This window comes from Carassius auratus, unplaced genomic scaffold (genome assembly GCF_003368295.1).
Source record: "Carassius auratus strain Wakin unplaced genomic scaffold, ASM336829v1 scaf_tig00214843, whole genome shotgun sequence".
Classification (NCBI taxonomy): domain Eukaryota; kingdom Metazoa; phylum Chordata; class Actinopteri; order Cypriniformes; family Cyprinidae; genus Carassius; species Carassius auratus.
Window position 1 is genome coordinate 42,991 of NW_020527824.1, and position 15,599 is coordinate 58,589.

At 35.4% G+C, this 15,599-nt stretch overlaps 1 protein-coding gene across 4 annotated transcripts; it reads right to left on the minus strand.

The window, feature by feature from the left end:
• Positions 1–6,297: 6,297 nt before the first annotated feature.
• LOC113093039 (uncharacterized) lies at positions 6,298–14,685 on the minus strand. Of its 4 annotated transcripts, none has more exons than XM_026258863.1 (10): positions 14,643–14,685; positions 13,536–13,650; positions 11,685–11,831; positions 11,376–11,542; positions 11,100–11,236; positions 10,899–10,992; positions 10,316–10,648; positions 10,073–10,235; positions 9,864–9,988; positions 6,298–7,510 (listed from the first exon to the last, which is right to left on the minus strand). In XM_026258863.1, exons 2-10 carry the CDS (start codon positions 13,627–13,629, stop codon positions 7,187–7,189), a joined length of 1,584 nt encoding a protein of 527 aa, XP_026114648.1. In that variant the 5' UTR covers positions 13,630–13,650; positions 14,643–14,685; the 3' UTR covers positions 6,298–7,186. The 4 variants fall into 4 exon arrangements, with proteins under 4 accessions (XP_026114648.1, XP_026114649.1, XP_026114646.1 ...); XM_026258864.1 differs by having other exon boundaries at positions 13,536–13,631; positions 14,643–14,661; XM_026258861.1 differs by having other exon boundaries at positions 13,536–13,663; positions 14,643–14,660.
• Between the last annotated feature and the right edge of the window lie 914 nt (positions 14,686–15,599).

The following is a 15,599-nucleotide window of genomic DNA, read 5'->3' on the forward strand; positions in this document are numbered from 1 at the left end:
CCACTACCTAGCGTCCCCCCTAAACCTACGCCCATGAATAAAACACAACACATGCAACTGAGGTACAAGAAGGCTTTACTTTCAAAAGTCATTGAAATCATTTAAAAATCAAATCGACAAGCAAAAAAAAAAAAAAAGCCTCAGGTCCAAATATTCATTTATCACCAATGAACTGTTTGACAAAAACTTCCTGCTCCGATGTCCAGATCTGAATTTTAAAAAATCACAAACAGGCTCCGAAGTCCCGATCTCAATCAACCGAGTCGCGAAAAGGCTCCGAAGTGCCGATCTGAATCAACGGAGTCGCGAACAGGCTCCGAAGTGCCGATCTGAATCAACCGAGTCGCGAACAGGCTCCGAAGTGCCGATCTGAATCAACCGAGACGCGAACAGGCTCCGAAGTGCCGATCTGAATCAACCGAGTCGCGAACAGGCTCCGAAGTGCCGATCTGAATCAACCGAGTCGCGAACATGCTCCGAAGTGCCGATCTGAATCAACCGAGTCGCGAACAGGCTCCGAAGTGCGGATCTGAATCAACCGAGTCGCGTACAGGCTCCGAAGTGCCGATCTGAATCAACCGAGTCGCGAACAGGCTCCGAAGTGCCGATCTGAATCAACCGAGTCGCGAACAGGCTCCGAAGTGCCGATCTGAATCAACAGAGTCGCGAACAAGCTCCGAAGATCTGAAAACTTCGACTAACGAATGTAAAAAATAAATGCATTTTAATATTGTAAAAATAATAAAGATTGATCTTCCCCTATATTATATTAACAGTTAACTTTTAACGAGCAATGCACCATAAGATCACCTTTACACTATATAAAACACTATATTTCAGCCTATATTAATAACCTCCATGTAAAAAAACATAGAATACTGTTCTTACCAAATTCATTCAACACGTTATTAAATCATAATTAGTTTTTAAACACTGACAGGAACTTTCAGATCTGATTCCAAAGTTACTGCGTTTATAAAACAACTTTATGAAAGACTTAGATCACGTATCTAAAAATAAATCGCTATTGTAAAAGAGAAATAATAAGAGGAGTGAAGTTTCCTACTGTTCTGCTGCGTTTGGTCCTCATGAGCGTCTGACGCTCGGCGGCGCGTCTCCGCCCCTCACACGCGCGTTAACAGCGCTAAATCAATCATCTGTACTAATTATTATACATATACTGCATTGTCAGCTTCAGGTACTTAATATATTATTGTTCAATGAACTGTTTGAAGGAAAAAAAAGTTGTATTTCAGTGTCTCTGCAGGGGATTATAGATCAACATCGCCACCTGCTGTCGACACACGGTTATTGGTAGTGATGCTACAGTCAAAAATCAGTAATAATACAAACTTATCCAAATAAAATATATAAAATAATGGATTCTATTTTAATATCCTTTAAAATATATTTTATTTCTGTGATAAAAAAAACACATAATAAATCATTCTGATCCCAAACTCTGACCAGTGTGTGTGTGTGTGTGTGTGTGTGTGTGTGTGTAGCACTTACACACTAATGCTCACAATAATCAACATGTTAAATAATCATCTGAGGAGGAATATAATTTATATAGGGGGATATAATTTGATATGCAATATTACCTTTTCTTTTCATCATCATCTTTAGGAGTTCATGATCATTTCTGTTCAACTTTATTTCTCAGTTGACAAATCTGAATCAACAGAGTCGCGAACATGCTCCGAATTCCCGATCTGAATCAAAACAATCAACAATACATCCTAAAAGAGTTCTATTTTTTTTTTAGAAAGAAATAATAAATTTTACTGACCACAAACTTTTGAACTCTAGTGTTTATTGTTAGAAAATACTTCAATTTTAAATAAATTCTTTTCTTTTTAATTTTCCATTCATCAAAGAATCCTGAAAGAATAAAACAGTTTCAGCAGCACAACCCTGATAATAAATCATCATATTAGAATGATTTCTGAAAATCATGTGACACTGAAGACTGGAGTAATGATGCTGAAAATCACAGAAACAAAATAGATTTTAATGTATAGTAAAATAGAAAAATGTTGTTTTACTTCATAATAATATTTCACTTTTTCCCTGTACTTTTGATCAAATAAATGTAGTTTTGATGAGTAAACTCCTGTAAAAAATAAAAATAAATAATAATCAGTTTTTTCATCAAAATAAATCATTCTGATCGCAAACTCTGACCGGCGTGTGTGTGTGTGTGTGTGTGTGTGTGTGGCACTTACAAACTAATCCCCAAAATAATAAAGATGTTAAATACTCACCTGAAGAGGAAAAAATGTTGCATCACAATGAAAGGATGTGTGACGTACACTTTTCTGTAAACTGAGCCAAACATTTTTTTTTTTACTGAGAATATTTACTGTATTGCGCAAGTTAGTTCATACTTAGATATAATTTTATATAGAATATTACATTTTCTTTTCATCATCATCTTTAAGAGTTCATGATAATTTCTATTCAACTTTATTTCTCAGTTGATAAATGCATCCACAATTAATAAAACACAACACATGCAACTGAGGTACAAGAAGGCTTTACTTTCAAAAGTCACTGAAATCATTTAAAAATCAAATCGACAAGTAAAAAAAAAAGCCTCAGGTCCAAATATTAATTTATCACCAATGAACTGTTTGACAAAAACTTCCTGCTCTGATGTCCAGATCTGAATAATAAAAAAAAAAAAACACAAACAGGCTCCGAAGTCCCGATCTGAATCAACCGAGTCGCGAACAGGCTCCGAAGTCCCCATCTGAATCAACCGAGTCGCGAAAAGGCTCCGAAGTGCCGATCTGAATCAACGGAGTCGCGAACAGGCTCCGAAGTGCCGATCTGAATCAACCGAGTCGCGAACATGCTCCGAAGTGCCGATCTGAATCAACCGAGTCGCGAACAGGCTCCGAAGTGCCGATCTGAATCGAACAGGCTCCGAAGTGCCGATCTGAATCAACCGAGTCGCGAACATGCTCCGAAGTGCCGATCTGAATCAACCGAGTCGCGAACATGCTCCGAAGTGCCGATCTGAATCAACAGAGTCGGTAACACGCTCCGAAGTGCCGATCTGAATCCAAACAATCAACAAAACATCCTTAAAGAGTTCTATTTTTTTTAGAAAGAAAGAATAAATTGTACTGACCACAAACTGATAACTGTAGTGTTTATTTTTAGAAAGACTTCTTTTTTAAATAAATTCTCTTCTTTTTAACTTTTCATTCATCAAAGAATCCTGAAAGAATATCACAGTTTCAGCAGCACAACCCTGATAATAAATCATCATATTATAATGATTTCTGAAGATCATGTGACACCGAAGACTGGAGTAATGATGCTGAAAATCACAGAAATAAAAAAAGATTTTAATGAATATTAAAATAGAAAAATGTTGTTTTACTTCATAATAATATTTCACTTTTTTCAGTGTACTTTTGATCAAATAAATGCAGTTGTGATGAGTAAACTCCTTAAAAAAATAATAATAATCAGTTTTTTCATCAAAATAAATCATTCTGATCCCAAACTCTGAATGGTGTGTGTGTGTGTGTGTGTGTGTGTGTGTGTGGCACTTACACACTAATGCCCACAATAATAAAGATGTTAAATACTCACCTTAAGAGGAAACAATGTTGCATCATAATGAAAAGTTGTGTGACGTACACTATTCTGTAAACTGAGCCAAACATTTTTTCACTGAGTAAGAATATTTACTGTATTGCGCAAGTTAGTTCATACTTAGATATACTTTTATATGCAATATTACCTTTTCTTTTCATCATCATCTTTAAGAGTTCATGATAATTTCTATTCAACTTTATTCCTCAGTTGATAAATCCATCCAAAATTAATAAAACACAACACATGCAACTGAGGTACAAGAAGGCTTTATTTTCAAAAGTCATTGAAATCATTTAAAAATCAAATCGACAAGCAAAAAAAAAAAAAAAAAAAAAGCCTCAGGTCCAAATATTCATTTATCACCAATGAACTGTTTGACAAAAACTTCCTGCTCCAATGTCCAGATCTCAATTTAAAAAAATCACAAATAGGCTCCGAAGTGCCGATCTGAATCAACCGAGTCGCGAACATGCTCCGAAGTGCCGATCTGAATCAACCGAGTCGCGAACAGGCTCCGAAGTGTCAAAAATCAGTAATAATACAAACTTATCCAAATAAAATATATAAAATAATGGATTCTATTTTAATATCCTTTAAAATATATTTTATTTCTGTGATAAAAAAACACACATACACTGCAAAATCAATGGTGTAAAAAGAACACCCACAGTGTCAAATTTAACACCAGCAAAGTGTCTATATGTGTCCACACTATAGAGTGTAAATGTTACACTTTTGATAGTGTTAACTTTTTGACACCATGTGTGTGTAAATTCAACACTCATTATTGTTAATTGTTTAACCTATTCAACATTATTCATTGTTGTTTCTGCACTACACCAGTGTTAGTATTCAATTACAGTGTTAAATTTTAACACTCTCCTTTTAAGATCAACACCAGTGTAATGTGAATATAACAATGATGAGTGTTCAAAATACTTATTTATAATGGCACTTTTGGTGATTTTAATAGCGCTTTTATTAATATTTGATTGTTTCTACAATTAAATGGCAGGACATATTTGCAGAAAATACTGCAAAAACTTTATTGAGGTACACCACATTTAACATTCAAACACTGCATTTCATTGCATTTAAAAAAATTACAATTTGCAATTAATTCCAATCTGAAACAAAAACACAACAGGGAACAATGTAAGTTCTCTCGTCATTGTCATATGAAAACTGCCTGTCATAAGGTCTATAGTATATCAAATCATCCACGCAAATGAGAGTGAAAATATTTCCCACCTCCTCAACACAGAATGCATGCACCTGCTCATCAAAACACACTGTAATTACATTACTGGCCAAAAGAAAAGCTTGCCCATCTTTTACAATAATACTGATAATCTTATTAAAAACAGGCATTTCATTTTCAACAGCAGAGCAAACATACATTCCAACTTGGTATTCAGTTCCATAGTTTTTTACCCAGGTTGTAGTGGAGAGAGTGGGTAAATTCCAAGTTTCAGTTAAAAGCTCATTACCCTCCAGAGTGCAAGTAGAGACTTCATTAAAGGGACCAAACTGAAATCTTTTAAAATAAAAACTTTCCCAATGAAAAGCCAACTGATGTTGATGCTTCTTGGCCAGTGTTTTGGTTATGTTTTTAAAATTCTTCACAGACTTCTTAAAAAAGTTATGCTTCCCTTCGTATCTCATGCACCACATGTGTATAAGTGGACCCACTTTCCGAATGCATCTAGGATAATGGATCATTAGATGGTGTTTTGGAATCAATCTTTTTTCAGGAAATATGGACTTAAAAAGTTTATGATGATCAGAAATTAAATGTTTCAAAAAATAAGTCATACCCTGTGTTACAACTGGTGAGAATACAATGTTCACTATCTGTATCAAAAGTAGTATAAGATTCCAGTAACCATTGTCCGTGTCAACTAGATCTCCAAAGATTAAGGGGGTATTGCGCAGAAGGCACCATGACTGAATAGCATTGAGGCCAAGGTCCTTGCTGCCATCATCAATTTTAACTCCACTTGGTCTATTCTTTCTTTCACTGTACCCATAGTTGAAGCTCTGAATCCTTTCCGAAAGTGTGTCCAATGAAATGCAGTTTTTAACAAAGTACTGAAAAAGCAGTTTTAACTCATACTGCACAACCCCTTCAAGCAAATCGTGCATAATGTCAACAGCATAATTCTCCGAAGAATGAAAAAACTGTAATGAATTGAGTGGACAACTTCTCTTAAGGCCAAACAGTGGTGCAAGAGTGGGATTTTGTGCCAGAGCACTGCAATGTTCTGAATATAGCTCCTTTGTTCGAATGATTAAATCTGGGTCATCCTCACTAAAGACAGACTGCAGTTTCGTTTTGTCAATTAAGCAAAACCGACAACAGTAGGTTGCACTGAACGACTCAACCATACCAAGCAATCCATGTAAAGCTAAATTGTCACCAGTAACCTGGATGACAGAACCCTGTAACATAGTATCTGAGAAGGGAACATTAATTCCCTTCAACTCGAGAATTTTAAGATCCTTTACCAGAGGCTGTAAGATTGGTTCAAAGCCATATTTTTTCAAGTCTTCTGAATGGAAAAGGGCCACAAGATGGATGTTCATTAAAACAGAATTGATCTTGGGGGGCAAATTTCTTAAAATAAAATAAACACAGCCAAGTTTGTGTATTCCTTTTTTGGATCCAAGTGGATTTGCAGTTTCGAAATCGTCATAATATAACTGTATTTGAAGAGCATGCTCTTTTTGACCAAATAACATGTGCTTTTTGAAGTAAGAACCATCATTAATGTCTTTGTAAATACCATCTTGATGACTTTTAACCTGCTGGAAAAAGTGGCAAAGTTCAGAATTTGTAAACATAGACTCGAGAGTTCCTAAAATGGGCACATAGATAAATTTGTCATTGACAGGAACTTGACTGTATAAGCCTGTAGTTTTATCTTTGCGCACATCATAACGCACACCAAGAACATATTCCACTGGTTCCACGATTTTCCATTTTTTCTCAAAGTGTCTTTGCCTCTTTTTTTCAGTATTAAGGCAAGAGAAAGGATTTTCGAGCTGGCTAAAACAGTCTTTAACTTTGTCTAGAGTTTGCCCAGGTACCTCTGATGAAAGACATTTTAGAACAGTGTCTCTTGCCTGAGCATGAACATCACTTACAAGTTCTTCCATTGAACCAACTAAACATTGAACAGTGCTTTCAGAAACTCCAGCTGCTTGTACTTGAGCAACAATAGCACTACACATATCAGTTACTTGCCGATTTTCAACAGGAGTCTGAAAAGTGACTGGAGGATCCTCACTTAGGGCATCAGAAACCGGAACAGTGATACTACTGCCAAAATTCTCAGCAGTACCTGAGGCTACACAGTCTCTGTGGACTCCAACGATATGTTTCTTGAACCCATAATATGTATAAAACACAGATGAACATCCAGGTTCGCCACATTTCAACCGTAATGAACGCCCTGGGTACAAACCATGATGAAACTTCAGATGCTGAAACAAACTTGAACAACTTCTGTGGTGTACCTTGCAAAGGAAGCATGAGAACATTTGAGCAAGATGCTGGGGGGGAGGGGAGTCACACCTCAGTGTTTTCAATTCTCACTCGGATTTCCTTGACCCTTGGACTTTCCTTGGCAGTGCCCACATCAATGCCATACACTGTTGTTTGAATGAACGTGTAGAAGTTGCACAAGGCCTCATCATACGACACGGCAAAGACAAAGTGCGCCTTAAAGAGTTCATCAAAGGCTGCAACAGCTGTCTGAGTCATGCAGGGAATGGCCTTCTGGTCCAGGATGATGTAAAACTTCTGAATGATACTCCTCTTTTCTCCAACACAGAGGAGAAAGGGCTGTGTAGATCCAATTTGTTCAAGAAATGTCTTGACGCTCGTCCCCACCTAAGAGAATATGATGAGAGATTTTAAACATTATTTTGTACAACACCGGACTAGGAATGTCAATGATTAATCTATGATTGATTAATTGTCGATAAGAGATGCAACTGATTAAAGCTGTCGATGGTCAGTTAACTGATTTAATGTTGTGCTCCGTGCAGCTCATGATCGGAGCACGTGCAAGTGGCTGTGAGTGACAGTGACTGTATATAAAGGCATCATCTTTCATTCACAATGTACAAATTAGGCTTTTAATGGGATTTAAAAGTAAATTAAAATAGAAACAAAAAGTTCAACATGGAAAGCAATAGAAATGTAGTAACTAGAGGTCGACCGATATACCATGCCGATAAATGTTTTTTTTTATATATATATATCGCCTCGGCCGATATCCGTTTTTAGTAGTGCCGATTTAAAGTCATGCACGTCGGCGGGCAGCCCCGTGTTATTGGTGCAGTGGAAAGTGCTGCTGCTGCTTGTGAAGGACCCAAAGCCAAAACTTTTGGAAGATTCAACAACAGTCCTTGGGAGTTAAATTTAGTCAGAGAATTTCACTCTGTAAATGGGGTGGAGAAGTTGGCAGCTCTCACAAACACTGCAGCGTTACTCTGCCCCGCGCACAGACAGCACCGCGCTCTGAGAGACAGCTGTCCTGGAGCTGCCCAGAACCGTGAATCACATTTGTTCGGAAGCATAGTTTAAAGCAGACAACAGCCAGGTTTCCATCCAACTAATTTGTATTTAGGGATGTCATTTTTCAATAATTTCCATGATCGATCGACGTTTAAATTCACGATCAATTAATAACCTTAATACTGCAAAATGCCTCTACAGTGGTATTATTATTATTGTGTGTAAAAGCCACTTGGAAAAAAAGCTTTCTCACCTGAATTAAAGCGGTTTTAAAATGCTAGCAGGATTGTAAAATGAATAGATGTGATTATGATCATTTGATAAAATGAAGAGAGCGCGCCATACGTTTTAGATCATTTTACTTTGTTGACTGTTTCCTGTCAAGGAGACTGCTGAATGAGTCTTTAAATGGTTTTGTGGTGCTCTTTGTTGTATTTTAAAACGCAATTGCAATGTTTTTAAATGACACTATAGCATTAAAAATAAAATTATCCCAAATCTAACTGTGGCGCTTGTGGGTGTGCAGTCAGTAAACTTTTTTTTTTTTTTTTTCACATTAAACATTTTATGCAAGTATTATGACCAGTACTTTTTTTGTTTGATCCTGTTCTGCAAAATGTTTGATTTTTAATTTTTGCCTTCTGCTAGGCCTATTTGTTTAAAACAAATCCAGCATTTACAGTGCATTCGATCATGACAGTGCATGAGTGCTTGCATACGAGGACGAGAGAGCGTGGGTTTGGATGTATTTGGAGGTTATTGCTCACATCTCATTCTGCACATATCCAAATGTTTCTATATTCGCAATTTATCAATGTTAAACTACAATATTTTTTTATTTAAACTAGACGGAAAAGATCATCCTCTTCACATGAGCAAAAACATCCTTGGCATAACAGCAGAGTGGACTGGTATACTACGTTCACACGCACCACAGTTACGTTTTAGATCGTTTTATTTTAAATGCTCTAATGTAGGTTGTAAACATTTGCAATTGTGATTTAAAATACAGCGACGAGCACCAGAAAACTATTTAAAGAGGCGCATTCAGCAGTCAGGAAAATGATCTCAAATGTATGGCACGCTCGTCATTTAATTAAAATGATCATAATTGCATCTAGTCATTTTATAATCCTGCTACTAGCATTTTATTCAAACTAAATAGCCTTTAATTTGGGTGACAGTTTGTTTTATTTATTTTTTTAGTGCCATTTGCACATCCTGTCATAACGGTGACTGCGTACTGCTGCAATAGATGCATTTTGTAGCATTAAGGTTAATGATTAATTGATCAATAATTTAAACTACGATCAATCATGGAAATTACTGAAAATTGACATGAAAGATCTTTCATGTTCAAATTCACAAATAAAACTCATCCTCAGAGGTGTGACGTATGAGGAAAAACAAATAACATTTGTAAAATGTATTCGGTTAGAGTTTTACAGTAACCAAACAAATGCAGTGCAAGTATTATTCAGTGCATTTACATTACATCAGTAACAAATAAAATAATAATTGTAATGTGCTAATGAAAGCTTTGTTTTACCCTTAATTTATAGGAAAAGGATGTAAAAAGATTTTAATGTGAGATGCGAAGAGATTAAGGTTTCTGCCTGTCCTATATTTTTGAACCTGTATTTGACTACGCAGATACACTTTCAGATTACACCAACTAAGTTAATAGACTAAATGAGTAAATCTAACAACAACTTTATTTTACCTTAATGAACTTTACAATATGATCAGCTGCTTCAGTTGCACTGATTTTCCCAGTCTTCCTTCCTTTTACAGTCGGAGGCAAAAGATGAATGAGCAGAAGAATAGCTGCCACATCACTGTCCCATCCTAGCAGAATAGAGTATACAGTTAAACCTTAAACCAGTTAGTTTTTATTTATTTTTATATGTATATATAAATAAAAACACTTACCACAATCACACTCCTCCAGAGCAGACAGAAGGTCATCCACATGTGCACCAGGGTGCAGGTTTTTGCAGTCAGCAATTACTCTTTGCTTGTAGAATGTTGGCCATTTTGCAATAAATTTGCTTGAGATGTCATCTCCAGAAAGCATAGTAAAGTCTTGGTCAATCTATCACACAAATAAATCATGTCAATAACGAACACTAAAATTACATTTACAATTAACTTCAACATTTTAATATTTCTTACCAAGCCTGGTGTATCCAAAAATCGGGGAAAGTAATCAAGGATGAGTGAAGATTTGTCTGGATCATGTATCAAATTCTGCCTGTACTTGAATGTTGTCCTCATTTTATCCTTAATAACTGGTGTGTCCGTTGAATGCTTCATCATGGATATAGCTTCTGTGCATTCGTCACCTGACAGCTGCTCAGTTGCTGAAGATGTCTTGCGCAAAGTCTTTGGACCATCTTGGTAAACCACCTTGGATGCCCCCTTCAAGTTATTTACAGAGTTGCGCTGAACAGTTTTCAATCTGTAGGCAATGTAACCCTGGCCACTGCGTGGATCATAGTAATGTTCCTGTAAAACAAATGTTAAGCATCAATAAGTCAATCAGTATCAGGCAGTATAGCATGCACAGAACTTATGTAAACAATATATTCTCCAAAATTCTATGCATGACCCACTTTACACAATGGACTACCCAAACTATAAAATATTTATACTTAATGATACTTACAGCTACCGATAATTACAGATAATTTGATTGACTCATGCATTTGATATGTGCTGAAATAAAGAGTACAGTTTCAATGTACTGTATACTTACATAACCAGTCGGTGAGCACTTATCCTTCAAATTGGGGAACAAGGTTATGATCCCAAGAGCGTAGCTTAAACGGATACTGACTGGTGGAATCCTCCTAGAACACAAAATTATTATTTATTTTACACATTACATGTAAAATGTAACTGTGGTCAAATACCAATGCAATATATAAACTAAAGATTTTTTTTTTTGGTCACTTACCCATACTTCTCTACCATATCAGCCACAAGGATGTTTACCAGCTTCTTTCGTGTCTTGTCAGACAGGCTACTTGTTTGTTCATACTCCTTCAATATATCAGAGCCTCCTGGTTTTGAGTGTAGCGCTGCATGAACTAGCTGTATAAATATAAAAACAAAAACAAAGTATGAACGCAAATAAACCGGTCTTTGATATACTAATGTTGATAAGATTATTGATAAGGTATTGAAACTTATATCATTGATGGACAAAACATAAGAGGAAAAAATAACTGACATCTTTTGACGCATTGCAGTCAGAAGGTTCTTCTAAGAATCGCTTTTTGGATGCCTTTGAAGATTGTGGAATCACTGTGGACTCCGAACTTTCTGATTCTATTGATGAAAACGATGACCCAGGGCATGAGGGCTCAGAGAGATCGATCTCAGCTTGTGGAACATTATCTTAGAATCACATACAGGACACAAGACAATATGAACACCAAAAAGACAGATGCGGCTCATCATGTATTGTGAAAAAATATGTTTGGGAATACAAACTAGATGATTCATTTATGAACATGGCAGCAGGTCATGAGTTTCTTACCCGATTTATTGTTATCACCATCCAAAATTTTGAAGGACACCTTAGATGTTCTCACAAGCTCATCAAAAATATCAGCATCAACATCAACTCCTGCAGAGTCTTTCAGAACCACATTGGCTCCATGCGGCAAGCTGAACTTTGCTGAAGCTTAGAAGTTGAAACAAATACAACTCAATTTTATGTTTTAACATACTGAAATAATAACATTTCAAATCACTTGGCATTATTTTCAAATGCAAGTAATACATTTAAAAAAAAAATCTCTCTCTCTCTCTCTCTCTCTCTCTCTCTCTATATATATATATATATATATATATATATATATATATATATATATATATATATAATTCAATAAAATAAGTATTCAGATAGTAGGATATAAAGTCACATGTATTGAAAGATTTTTTAACATTGTAATCAGAATATTATTTGGGATTAAACACATTTATAATACACATTGGGCCTCATTTACGAAATGAACGTACCACAGAAAATAGGTCATATGGTCGTTTCAGTGCAAAACTTTTAATTTATTTATGTATGTGAGCTGTGGCTACTATCAAATCTCACGTCTGATCTCAGCTCATATACACAAGTGTTCGAGTTGCTTGAACTTGGGCACAGCACAGTAAATATGGTGGAGAATTGTAGAATGATAGCATTTTGTTCCCTTTTATTTTCCAAACTGCTAGGGGTGGGATCGATACAGCATAGTATTGCAATATTTTCTGCGACAGTACCGCATCGATGCACGGATGAAAGGTATCGAGATTTAATTATATTTTGTAGAATAAAAATTAAAAAATGAAAATCGCAAAGCCGAAAATAGGCTACATAATAATATTATATACGTGCATGCCCCGCCTGCCAGGGTTCAGCGCGCATGTGTCACTCTCCTCGTCACTGCGCGGTTTATGCTGTGCTCAGTATTCCACTCTATTTATGTGCTTGTGTACTGCTCATGCTCACCAGGAAATCAAATTCTGCCCAAACAACGCTGACAGGATATTTGTATGCATTATACTTGCTCTTGTTTGCAGTAGCACTACTGTGATATAGCATGGTGTACAGCTGTACTGGGCAACGCTGATAAAATGATACCTTCAGTGACACTCTGCTCATATGCTCTGAAAATAATAGCTTTGTAGGACTATAAATTATTTGAAAAATTAGTTCAATAAATAACTTGTATCTGATTATGTTACATAGAAGTGAATATTTAATTTTATATTTAAAAGTTTTGATATTTAATATTAAGGTAACACTTTTCAATAAGGTTCCATTAGTTCATGTAAGTTAATGTATTAACATAAACAAACAATGAAGAATACATTACAGTATTCTTAATGTTAATAAATGAAGAAAAGAAAACAGTTGTAGAATACATTTGTTCGTTGTTAATTCATGTTAATTTAGATTGCATTACCCTTAACAAGCACAACTCTTGATTTTAATAATGCTTTAGTAAATTTTAAAATGAACATGAACTAAGATTAATAAATGCTTTAGAACTTTTGTTCAAACTCAGGGACGAGGTTTCTAAACTGGGGTGTTTTATGGGCGTTATATTCAAGTGATGATTACTTCGTGCTGCCACATTTATGGACTTTCGATCTTTGGTAAATACTTTGAGATTGGCTGCATACAAAGGTTTCGTGAATTACACGTGAACTCTGTCGTAAGCTGATTTGATCACAGGGATATGCGTTCATTTCTACATTAAATTGATAAATGAGGTCCATTATCTAATGCAAAAAACAACAACAACAAAATATATATTTATTAAGACTAATACTTATGAATAACACTGTCATAATTAGCTTAAAATTATTCGAAATGTGAAAAACGTACCTTCTTTAATGAATCCACAGAAGTCAAAACAGTCATTTTTCTCTGGTATTCGGATCCATTTCGGGTTCCCTTTACACTCGACTTGGACCAGCATTTCTTCAGAACGACACTCTCACTATTAAAATAAGCTAGCACATTTATTATGTCTTTTAACCACTCATCTAGATAACGCCAATATGAAAACCTAACACACACACTTAACGTTACACACAAACACAGTTACATCTAACTTGTAAAATAAAGTTTTAAAACCAACTATGCAAGTTTCGCTTATAAATTATTAAATTGAGTGACGTTTTGGTGATATTGCACATGTTTAACTTACGTCCACACAAAAGCAAATCCTGCAGCACCCATCGAAAGCTTCGTTAATCTAACGTTTTAATTATAAAGCGTGTGTGTTATACGTTCTTCCACAGACACTATTAAATAAAACAGCAGCTTACATGGTCAAATAAACACCTTAAACATTTTCGACGAGGTTTTGAGACAGGAACTCTCCTAGCTGACACATCCTGAAGCTGGTCAAGCTTCATCTTTATAACAAGCGTGACATGGCGCGCGCCCGCCCGCCAATTTAGAGTGCGTCGCGGCTTTATCCGCCTATTAGGCCTCAAATCTTTCAATAGCTTTTAGCACCTGTAAATTCTTCCCCTGTCCTTGATATTTTATCTTTTTGTATAACTCTGCGTTTTTACAGTTACAAACATTAAATTTGTTCTTCTCATGATCAACTGTGTGGTTTTAATCTGTAAAAGGAGTAATGTAGAGAAGGGAAGCCTAGATGTCGTGACGACAAGACAATTTAGAAATTAGTTTAATAAATTTACGATTTATTAATACGTATATTCGTTTTAGGTTAATCAAGGACAGATAACTTAGTCCACTATTTTAAATCGCGTCCATGATCTGAATTACTAAGGTATCAAATTAGTACAACGTGGCCCCGATTTCTCTCAACGAGTAACGTTAAACGATTTGATCAAAGTTGTCCATGACATCTAACCTTACCCATGTGCATGGCCCCGTGAATATAAAAAAATATTTAGCTATTTACTAATAAATGTATTTATTAATTTAGCTATATCGTGTGAGAATCTGATCTACCTGCCTTTCCTTCGCCTTCGGCTTCAACTGAAAGAAAATGGCGGAAACAGACTGGTGGCCTAGCGTTAAGTGGAGGCGTGGCCTGTTACTACACTTTGGGTGAAATTTGAAAATACACTTACATTTCACACCGACACTGTCTTACAAATAACAACAGCAGTGTTATTTTATCACTATGTAGTGTTAAAACAATGTCAACACTGTTAATTTTACACCGTCCCTGAAAATTTTACACCAGAGATTTTGCTGTGTAATAAATCATTCTGATCCCAAACTCTGACCAGTGTGTGTGTGTGTGTGTGTGTGTAGCACTTACACACTAATGCTCACAATAATCAACATGTTAAATAATCATCTGAGGAGGAATATAATTTATATAGGGGGATATAATTTGATATGCAATATTACCTTTTCTTTTCATCATCATCTTTAGGAGTTCATGATCATTTCTGTTCAACTTTATTTCTCAGTTGACAAATCTGAATCAACAGAGTCGCGAACATGCTCCGAATTCCCGATCTGAATCAAAACAATCAACAATACATCCTAAAAGAGTTCTATTTTTTTTTAGAAAGAAATAATAAATTTACTGACCACAAACTTTTGAACTCTAGTGTTTATTGTTAAAAAATACTTCAATTTTAAATAAATTCTTTTCTTTTTAATTTTCCATTCATCAAAGAATCCTGAAAGAATATCACAGTTTCAGCAGCACAACCCTGATAATAAATCATCATATTAGAGTGATTTCTGAAAATCATGTGACACTGAAGACTGGAGTAATGATGCTGAAAATCACAGAAATAAAATAGATTTGAATGTATATTAAAATAGAAAAATGTTGTTTTACTTCATAATAATATTTCACTTTTTCCCTGTACTTTTGATCAAATGTAGTTTTGATGAGTAAACTCCTGTAAAAAATAAAAATAAATAATAATCAGTTTTTTCATCAAA